Genomic DNA, 11,039 nt, shown 5'->3' with positions numbered 1-11,039 from the left:
AAATTAGATTAAGTTTTTTTTTTTCACAGGTTTGTATTAGAAAAAAATTTGCGGGGAAATATTAATCCATCTTTTTTTTTTTTTTTAATGCTGTCAACCTAAAACTTGTCATCCAGTAGTGGCTGCTCTATTTTTATTTATATATCTACGAAATGTTTAATGGTTAACAAAAATTAAAGAGTATCTGCTGTTCTTTCTGTAAGTTAGTGCATTTTGAAACTATCAGTCATTTTTAAACCTAAATTGTGGTTATGATTTATTATAGTTGTACTGAAATTTGATGATTGGTTTTATCAGTTTCAGGGAGAAACAGCAATTCAGTTGAGAACAGCCTATGGTCAGTTTTGTAGCAGACATAAAGAAGCTCTGTCATTGTACAAAGATATTCTTAAAGCTGATAGAAAGTTCCAGAACTTTATCAAGGTTAGGTCTTACATGTGGTTCCTTATAAAGTGAAGTTTGAAATTTATAAAATATTTTTCTAATGAAGTACTTATTGCAAAAAAATTCAAAAAACTTTCGAATATTAAAATTATTTCAAAAATAATAAACTTAACAGCTAAAAATGTTTTAACTCCTATGGTATTTTTAATTGTTATATTTATTAAAGAGGATTTTTAAAGCAAAGTGAAAATTGTATTAAACGTTTGTATGCTTATTTTTGCTTATTCCTGGCTGTGTTTAGATAAGAACAACAATTATGTTATCAAGATTCTTCTGTAACATTCACGAAGTGTTTAATAATAACCAAGTTGAGATTAGAAATTCAAAGATGAGTTTAGTTGTAGTAATTTTGTAAGATAATAATTAGTAATAAAAACATGTTGGAACTATTAACTCTTGGTCAACCAAAAGAAAACTGTAATCACCAGAAAATATCTAAATAATAATTTTGTTTTTAATAAATAAAAATGACAATTACTTGATTTGTATTTTACAGCGATGTAGTTTGATCCCTGTGTGCAAAAGCAGAAGAATTCCAGAATGTATTCTTTTGGTAACTCAGCGAGTAACTAAGTATCCCTTGCTAATTGATTCCCTCATCAAGGCCACCAAAGGTAAGTAGTTCTTAGATTAAAAAGTTATTTCTTATTTTGTATGTTATCTTCATTCATAATCACTGATATATATGATATACTTTTTTATTTCAGATGATAAGACAGAACAGCGTGTTCTTTCAGAATCATTAAGTAATGTCAAGGTATGTAAATTTCTTTAATTAATTGTATTAAAAAATAAATATGGAAATTAATTAATTTGTTAGGCCCAGCATGGCCAGGTGGTTAGGGTGCTCGACTTGCACCCCCGTCGAATCGCCGTCACACCAAACATGATCGCCCTTTCAGCCGAGGGGGCGTTATAATCTGACGGTCAATCCCTCTATTCATTGGTAAAAGAGTAGCCCAAGAGTTGGCGGTGGGTGGTGATGACTAGCTGCCTTTCCTCTAGACTTACACTGCTAAATTAGGGACGGCTAGCGCAGATAACCCTCGTGTAGCTTCGTAGGAAATTCAAAACAAACAAACATTTAATTTGTTCTTTACAGAACTTTTAAGAAATTTGTCTTAAACCATGAACTTGAAGGTTGGTTAAGAAGATTATAAAACTTTTTCAGGTTATTCTCATGTTTTTAGTTAGCTGATTTTTCCAAGCCTGTTCCCTTGGCTGTAGTTTTACTAGATAGTAGATAGCTACAGTGGGAATCTCGATAATCCATTTATATGCATTGCTAATTAGATGACGAGGAATTTGGCTACCTTAAGAGTCATAGTTACTTCCCATTGTTTAACAGAAAGTATATTAATAACTTTTTGAATTCAAATTAAAAAAAAAGGAAAATATTAATATTTTACATTTATTTCCAAGAGTGCCTTAATTTTTTAGTGTAAAATTGTTAGGGTAGATTCATTGGAATGTGATTATTTCCATTACAATCTAGGGAGGCAGAAGTAAACCAGTAATCTTGGAAATATTCAGTTAACATGTTACAATCTTTCATTTTTCACCAACCTGTTAACCTAATTGCACAGCAGTTGTACAGATTACATATAATAGTAACAAGACTAATCCTAGTTAAGCAAAAACAAATTTAGGCAAGTAGTATCTTAAAATTTTCATATGGTCATTCTTATTGGTATATTAATATATATTTTTATAAGGTTATGGAAATGAAAGACTGATATTTTATTATCAGAATGTTGCTTGATACTAATTAGAAAATATCACTCTTTAATTCAGTTCTCTTCAGATGAAACTACATGCACATTTATGGGATAAAAGATTCAATAAACACAGCTAATGATCTGCTGTTGCCTTCAGTGAAATCCTGAGAAGGGCTGTTTCTGTGGTACTAGAGACTGGGATTCAGTCCAGGGTCATTTTGATAGGGAAGCTAGGGAAGGAGAGAGATCCTAGTTGAGTAAACATTACACCAACCTCTCTCTGTCAAAAAGAATCGACTCAAGATCGAATCCCAGACAGTTTCACTAGATAAGTCCTTTTCAAGACTGCCCTGACAACAGAACCAGATCAGTATCAGAAACATATGATAAAAGTTTATTACTTATTTATAATTACCTTTAGGTGATTATATAAGCTACTAATCATAACAGTTAATATCCAATCACCTCAAACTGTTGTAAGTGCCTGTTGTTGTTTGTTGGGTTTTAAAGACCTACCTTATTGTGTAATAAAACATGACATAGAGAAGAATTTTTGTAATTTTTAAGAAAATGTTTTACTAAATCAAACTTCTGTTCTCATGTTTAGTGGCTGAATAGGCGCTAAACTCATAAAAATCTTATACCCTTTGTCAGTTACATTTATTGAAAAACTTTGAATAAGATTAAATCTGTTAGACAATTATTAACTCAATGGTGTTTGACTCAGGCTTAAACTTTAATTGGTGGTAAAGATGGCCTTTTTTTTGTATGATTTGTAATGAAAATGATGACAAGAATAGTTCAGTAAAACTTGATGAACAAGAAATGAATTAATATATTAAAGTGAAGTTACTAAAAGAAATGTTTAAGTTTTGAATATAATTTCTTTTTTTCGATTGTATATGAAGAGAAAAATGTTAGAACACATGTAATTTTTAACAACTACAACTTGTGATTGACTTGCAATTGGCTATAACCAAAGGGGGGAAAGTAATGATTTTACATTTGTAGCTTTAGTTTCTAATCTGGTTTCTCTGAACTAATAACAGGATATTATCAGCCAAGTTAATACTCAAGTGGCAGAAAATGAGAGACAGCAGCGGTTATTGGAAATGTACAACAAAGTGGATGCAAAATCAACTGCTTATTTTCGGGGTAAAAAATTCAAGGTATGAATTAAAACTTTCTAAGAATTGCAATTAAAAAAGGATAAAGTAAGTAGATGCATCATAATTACAGCAGCTGGTAGAAGGTTTTGTGATGTCCTGAACAATCAAATTGCAACTCAAATTGGACCCAGATGAGTTAATATGTGTGTTTAATTTCTACGATTAGGAAATTTGTGCATTATATAACCATTCATGAATGTTCATCAAACACCATCTGTTTTATAGAGTACGTATACTTGAAAATTATGTAAAAAGGTTATCTATATGTTCTCTTTCTAATACTGTGTTGAAACAACCTAATCACTGTAATATAATGTAAGCAATAAATAATATTATAATATGTCTAATTATACATAAATTGGAAAGTACATGATTAAATATTATTTACATCTGCCACATGAACAATAACATTTTGAAATTTGTGGCATTTTACTGATTTTGTTGTATATTTCTTTTAGAAATCTGACTTGTTGTCAGGAGGACGTAAGTTATGTTATGAAGGTACCATTTCTCTAAGAACTGCTCGAGGGAAAACTGTGGGTAAGCCCTTTATCAAATTATGATAGTAAGAATCTATATTTTCACTAAAGTAATCTTGTATGAGCAGCTAATTAAAACTTCATTGATAAAACTTAAAGAAATCTTGTTCTTTGTCAGATTAAAAATTAACCAGCACATTCTGCCAAGTAACAGAAACAAAAGGTTGAGAAATTTAAAGAAAAAAATATTGTGTATGTAATGGATGATGTTTTAATAACCATTAGTGCTCTGTATTGTACTTATTTGTAAGTACTTCATGACAGTAATTATTTTATTTCTTTAACAAATTCTAGTTCTTTAGAAGAATTAACATTAAATTTCTTGGACACAAGTATGAAGAATGATATAGAATGTCACTGGAAAAGTTTTTTTTTGTAGATCTTGTAACGTTAAGTGAAATATTTTTGACAGATTTCGTTTAAAAAACTTCATAAAATCTAAATGATTTATTGTGACTTTAAGGTGATGCAGTAATCACACAATTGCAGGGATAAGTGATAAGGCTAAAAAACAAACATTCTAAAATAAATGAATGTGATACGTACAGCCATGAATCATGTTCATTTTTATCATATAAAAGTAAACAAAAAATGGGTGTCTCAATAGTAAAAACTGAGTGCTTATCGCACTAAAAAATCAAGTTTTGCTACCAATAGAGGGAACAGTGTAGATAGCCTATTGTGTATCTTTGCACTGAAACACAGAGTTCATGACAACATTAATTAAAAATATCAATAAAACTGTGTATGGCTAAAACATACAAGACTTAGAACACTATTAATCCTTTGAATAGAGAGACTGTAAATGATTTCTGAAATTTTTAGAAAATGTTTTTTTATTTCACAACCTCACCTCCTGTGGACGGATCTTCACTAAATGTGATAAGGAGGTTCATTGGGTCCATGGGGAGATACATACAAATTTTCAGTTTTGCAATTTGCATCATTACTTCTCTCCCTTTTGATAGATCTTCACCACCAAATTTGGCATGAAGGTTTGTTCGGCCCATGCCGAGATACATACAAAACTGAATAATTTTGCATTTTGCGGTCTTTTATGGGATTTTTTACAAAAAGATAACCTTTCATTAATCATGAATTTACATAAAACGCTTGTATAGTAAAAGACAACACCACTGCTAGGACCTCTGAAAACCAATTAAGTTATTAAACTATTATTGCAAGTGTGGCAGACAAAATATACAGAGATAATTAGTTTTGTTTTATATATCTAATAGAACTGTCTGTTGTATGTCCATGTAACTACTTTGCAGGGTGTGGAAGTATTTTAACCCTGTATATACAAATTTTCAGTTTTGCTATTTTTTTTTTTTTTTTTTTATCAACATAAAATCTTAGAACACTAAATTCAAGCAAATGCAAAAAAAATACAGTATTGCAACACCTTTGGGTTTAATTTGTTTAGAGATTCTACTTCATGTATAATATAATTTCTTCAATAAAAGGATCAAACTAAATAACAGTCATAAAGAAATTTTCTCTGACAATGCAGTAAACTTTATGAAACATTAGGTTAAAAAATAAGTAACAAATGTTTTAAAACTTCAAGTTGTGACAATACAGCCTATAATTTTTTTTTAAAGAAAAACACAAATGCTTACTTTATTGTCCACTGAAGCAAAATAGTATTTCTGATTATTTTCTTGGAGAAATAAAACTACGTCCCTTTAATGTATTTTTTACCTATATTTTATGCTTGATGAATTTTTATTGTACATACAGCTTATACTAAGTTGTACGTATATATAAATTATTTATGAAAATAACTTTCTCACTCTTTTTGTTTTACTTTTTAGTCATGTGTTGTGTCACTGCAGAAGTTGCTAGTAAGAGAGAAGGCTGGCCAAGACAGTAGAGGTATCTATTTAATTAGTTCCAATCCCAATGAACCTGAAATGTATGAGATGATATGCTACACGGCTAAGGAACAGAAGACATGGGTTGAAGTCATTAAAAGTGCAATAGAACATTGTCCAACCTTGGGTGATTATTGCTTTCTGTATTCAGTTCTGTGATTTTTTTACTCTGTTCTTGCTTTGTTTATATGTAATATATATATATGTTTTTGTTCTGTATGTAGTAAGTTGTTTCTTTATTCTTTTATTTCATTCATGTCAAAGTGAAATGTAACCTATACTAAATTTCCAAGTTAATAATACTTTGAATTCAGTAAAATATAATTATGTTTTGAGACAATATGACAATACCTAATATGGTCTTATAATTTTGCAGAAGAATTAAAAACGTTTCATTACTATTTCTTTCATTGATGATAATAATAATAATTTTACACTCGCATCTGAGGTTCTAAAGAAAGCTGGAACCTGGTTTAAGTTGCTTTCAAAGTTGAAGTTTCATTGTGTTACAATAAGTTACCAGTGACATCTGTAAAGAACCTAATTGATGCTAAAAGAGCAGACTTTGATTTACCACCTATTGCTAAGTGGTAATTCTGCATGCTTGAAATGCTAAAAACCAGGTTTTGAAACTCATGATGGGCACAGCACAAACAGCCCATTGTGTAACTTTGTGATTAAAAACCAGCAAACAAACAAACAAACAACTTTGATTTACTTTCATCCTTTAATTTTTTTTCAAGTAAAATATGCTATGCATACACAGTTTTGAGATGCTTTAATTGGACTTGCATAGTCCTTCCTCAAATGTGAGTGACTTTTCTTTGGTTAAATTAAATGACTGCTGGAATATAAAGTCTTCTAAAGTTTCATCCATTTTGATTTTACAGTATAAAAGAAAGTTAAGACTCTGAGTTTATACTTAATTTTGTAGTCGTAATACAAAATCATATCTATATTTGTGTTCTACGCTGTCTACTCACCTACCAGTACAGTCAGTGGAAGTCTCAACAAATCATACTTTGATTGGACCACCAATAAAACATTTATTGTAATCCAAAAAGATCAATCTACAAAAGTAAATTCTTTTATCTATAAATATTATCTCTAGTTGGTAAATCTGGAAGAGGTTTAAGTGCTGAACTTTACATGGATATTCAAAGTTTTAGATATGGCTTGTAACATTTTTATTGGCACTTAAAGTAAGAGATGTTATGTTACATATTAAGTTTTAAATATAGTTGTATACATATCTTTGAATTTTTCAGATGAAGGAATTCCAAATGAGAATGAAGAAGAGAGAAAATCAGAAGAAGCAAAGTCGGCAAAAATAAAAGAATTGATAGGTTAGTTATATAAAGATGTTTACTTGTATTGAGCAAAAAAATACATTTAACAATTACGTTGTTGATAATAACTTTATTTTCTCAGAACTTCTAGCTTGGTATTTTATAATCTTAAATTTGTACGTTGTTTATGCCACCGGTCTCATCCTGATTAATAAATTAGAAGTGTATTATGAATTATATTAAACATTAGCTTAATTATCCATCTTTTAAAGTTGAAGTAAGGGGGCTGAGTGTGTTTCGGTGGTTAGCATGCCAGACTATTGTGATTTGTGGGTTCAGCATTTGTGTTCAACTAGAAAGAACATAATACGAAATGGTGCTTTACACTTTGAAGTTGTCGATGCATTATAAAAGTTATGTTAAAACACACTATTTGGTCAGACAAGAGTTGACATGTGTGCTGTTGACTTGCTCCCTTTCCTCTAATTCATCACACAAACATAGGTATGGCTAGTGCAGATAGTCCTTTGCATGAAAGTGAGCTCCAAGCATGTTTGTTACTCATGTTCTTTCTTCACGTATGGTTTCTAATGCTTTTACAAAGGTATATATTTCATCATGTCTGTATGCCTAAAAACTAGAAATAGAAAAATCATACACATAAAATAAGAATTTGTAAGGATTAAATATTACCTAAAACCACACTTTTTTTAATCAACCTTTGTGCCTACTGAAGATTTTTTGTTTTTTCTATTTAATAATTTTTAGTACTGATCTTTTCTGTTACCACAAACAAGAAAAGCTCAGTGCTCAATATTCAAAACAAATTAAAACACAGGTTTTAAAATAATTGTAAATAGTACTATCCAGTTGTGCTCATTATAAAGTAATTTAATGTTTTAGGTTCAAACTTCCATGTGATTGATATCCTGATAAAATTTGTATTTATTTCCTTATATACACATTGAATAACATGGCTAGAATGCCAGACTATGGGTGTGTAGGATCTGATCCTTTTTACCACAGAAAGTTGTTCAGGCAATCAAACTGCAATCTGCAGGTCGTGGATTCAAATCCTCATCACCAAACATGCTCACTTTTGAACTGTGGGGGCATTATAATGTGATGATCAGTCCCACTGTTCATTGATAAGAGAGTATTCCAACAGTTGGCAGTGGGTATTGTTAACTAGCTGCCTTCCCTCTAGCCTAACACTGCTAAATTGAGGAAGGCTAGCACAGATAGCTTTGCATTAAATTCAAAAACAAACAAACAAGGTACCACAAAAAAATTACTGTCCTTACTTTGGAGCTGTAGGTGTGATATAAAGGTGATGGTCAAATCCCACTAGTGAGTCAGATAAAAATAGCCTAAAAGTTAGAGGTGAACTAGCTGCTTTCCCTCTAGCAGCTCAAAATTAGAGATTGATAGGACAGATAACCCTTGGGTAGGTTTAGGCAAATATCCAAAAACAAACATCTTGGACACTCGGATGAAGTTTTTCTACCTTTGTGTGTGTAAGATAAAAATAAATAATTTCCGAGTTACTTCATATCAGTGAAGCATGGAAACATTTAAAAGAACAAATTGTCATCTAAAATAAAATAAAATGTGAATTGTATGACACTAATTTAAATTTTAAAATTACAGATTGATGAATCGTATCATTTTATAAGATTAAAGAAAATTTTAAAATGCACGTTATCTTTTAGTGTGAATAGTTTTTTTTGTATAAATTAAAAAATCCTTTTTATTATTCTAAAATAATTATCATAATGATATATACATACACACACACACATCTATAAACTTATTGTCATTCAGAAGGCTTGTATAATTTTTCTGCTTGTTAGTAAAGTATTTGTTTTACTTGTGGATTTTTTTTAGGTCAGTTATATGAAAAAGATCTAACTATAGCCCATTTGTGTGAAGATAAAATGCATATTTTTGCAAACATTATGGTAAGTTTTAAGACTTGATTTTTCTTGGGAATACAAAAACTATGAAAGTTGTTTTCACATATGTAATGCTAAAATAATTAAATTTCAAGCTAATACTCTACCCGTACAATGTGTAGCTATTCTTGTATAAAGTGGAAAATGTAATGTTCATTGAAATATATAAATTGTGTATTTTTCACTATTATTTCCTTAGTCGGTGTTTCTTGAAAAGCCAAAAATAAATAGTTTATTGAGATAAATGAATGAAACTTAATGAAAATACAAGGTATCTTTTAGTATTGATTTGATACTAGTTTGTTTATATATGTGCATGTTCAAAGAACACCAAAAGCAAAATGAAAATTTACTGAGGAGGTAGATTTTAGGATGTAGGTAGTTGAGAAATATAACATTATTAGTTAAATAAATTTATTAAAAGCTAATCAAAACTGTAATGTTACTTAAATAAACTTAGTTTTCATTTAGTATTAATTCTCTGTAGAAACCCATATTTTTTTCTTTCTAACCACATGATTTACAGTACCATCAACAATTTAGTACTTACGAAACAATACTTAACACAGAAGTTTTTTTTATGCACATTATCTCGGAAAGGTGGGAATAGATTTCATAAATTGTTTTTCTAAAAATTCCCTTAAGCAGAACTTAGAAAAAAACAGTTTAGGAAAAACCTTTGAGTTTTGTCTTGATTTTTTCAGAGCTTCATGCCAAATATTATATTCCATTAAAATCATTCAGATAATTTGATCATATTGAGTAGGTTTTGTTCTTCATATTGGCTAATATTCTTAAAGTGTGAATTTACTCTGACATCCAAGTTTCAATACTTTAATAAATTATATTCAATCAAAATAGTAAACTATGTACTTAGAATGAAACTTGAAAAAACCTGGACATCAAAATAGATAATTTTTATAGACAGTGATAAGATTTATTTTTAAAATGTCATATCAATAAAAGATTTATTAAAACAGTTTTCAAAACATGTTTAGTCTTTTTGAAAAAGCAGAATATAGTTTTAATAAATTTAATATATGTTTTATTCTGCCGTTTGCTGTGAATTTTAATCTGAAAAGATACATATTTTAATATTAGAAGTAGGAATTTCAAAAGTTCTTTTCTTACTTTATGTAAGAATAATGAAAAGACTTCGTAATTCAAATTCCAACTGATGGGTTTACATGTTGTTGATTCTGGAATGAAATAGTGTTGTGTGTTATTCAGGTTTTCTTTATTTAAGACTTCTATTTTTTATGTTGAAGTAGTAATGTGCATAGAAACTACTCAGCTTTCACATGGGAATATTTTGATAAATCTAACTCATTGGCAGAAAAAGTGAGATTAATATACTTTGAATGACCTTGATTCCTTTTTTTTATGTAGATGTAATAATGTCCATAGAAACTAGTAAATTTTCTCATTTTTGATATCTTAGGATAATTCAAACTGACTGATAAAGTAAAGTTATATTAATGAACTTTGGATAAGATAACTTTGATTCACTTTTTGTTTATACTACAAAATATACAAATTTGAGATATTGTACTTTTCTGCTATATCCAGGAGCTCCTAGGCGTTGATCCTGAGCCAATAGAAAATGTAAGTAGCCTAATTGTTGTCGCATTAAAAAAAAATTTCTGACTCAGCTATGAAATAACTAATAAAATGATAAAGCAGCTATGAAATAACTAATAAAATGATAAAGCAGCTATGAAATAACTAATAAAATGATAAAGCAGCTATGAAATAACTAATAAAATGATAAATAAGCTATGAAATAACTAATAAAATGATAAATCAGCTATGAAATAACTAATAAAATTATCTTAATTTGAGTAGTTGCTGTGCAATTTATCATTTTATTAGTTATTTCATAGCTGATTTATCATTTTATTAGTTATTTCATAGCTGATTTATCATTTTATTAGTTATTTCATAGCTGATTTATCATTTTATTAGTTATTTCATAGCTGATCTATCATTTTATTAATTATTTTATAGCTGATCTATCATTTTATTTATCATTTTATAGCTGATTTATC

At 29.2% G+C, this 11,039-nt stretch overlaps 1 protein-coding gene across 1 annotated transcript in view; it reads left to right on the top strand.

Annotated features, from left to right (window-relative positions):
- LOC106478484 (A-kinase anchor protein 13-like) overlaps positions 1–11,039 on the top strand; it is a 146,934-nt gene that overhangs the window by 129,450 nt on the left and 6,445 nt on the right. Inside the window, exons 30-38 of the mRNA XM_022382087.1 lie at positions 298–423; positions 941–1,058; positions 1,152–1,201; positions 3,212–3,331; positions 3,790–3,867; positions 5,688–5,874; positions 7,016–7,093; positions 8,924–8,997; positions 10,561–10,596. Coding sequence (XP_022237795.1) covers positions 298–423; positions 941–1,058; positions 1,152–1,201; positions 3,212–3,331; positions 3,790–3,867; positions 5,688–5,874; positions 7,016–7,093; positions 8,924–8,997; positions 10,561–10,596 — 867 coding nt within the window. The remainder of the gene's footprint in view (positions 1–297; positions 424–940; positions 1,059–1,151; positions 1,202–3,211; positions 3,332–3,789; positions 3,868–5,687; positions 5,875–7,015; positions 7,094–8,923; positions 8,998–10,560; positions 10,597–11,039) is intronic.

Source organism: Limulus polyphemus, unplaced genomic scaffold (genome assembly GCF_000517525.1).
Source record: "Limulus polyphemus unplaced genomic scaffold, Limulus_polyphemus-2.1.2 Scaffold215, whole genome shotgun sequence".
Taxonomy (NCBI): domain Eukaryota; kingdom Metazoa; phylum Arthropoda; class Merostomata; order Xiphosura; family Limulidae; genus Limulus; species Limulus polyphemus.
Note: the sequence above shows the minus strand (reverse complement) of the source record. Positions and strands in the feature narration are given on the sequence as shown.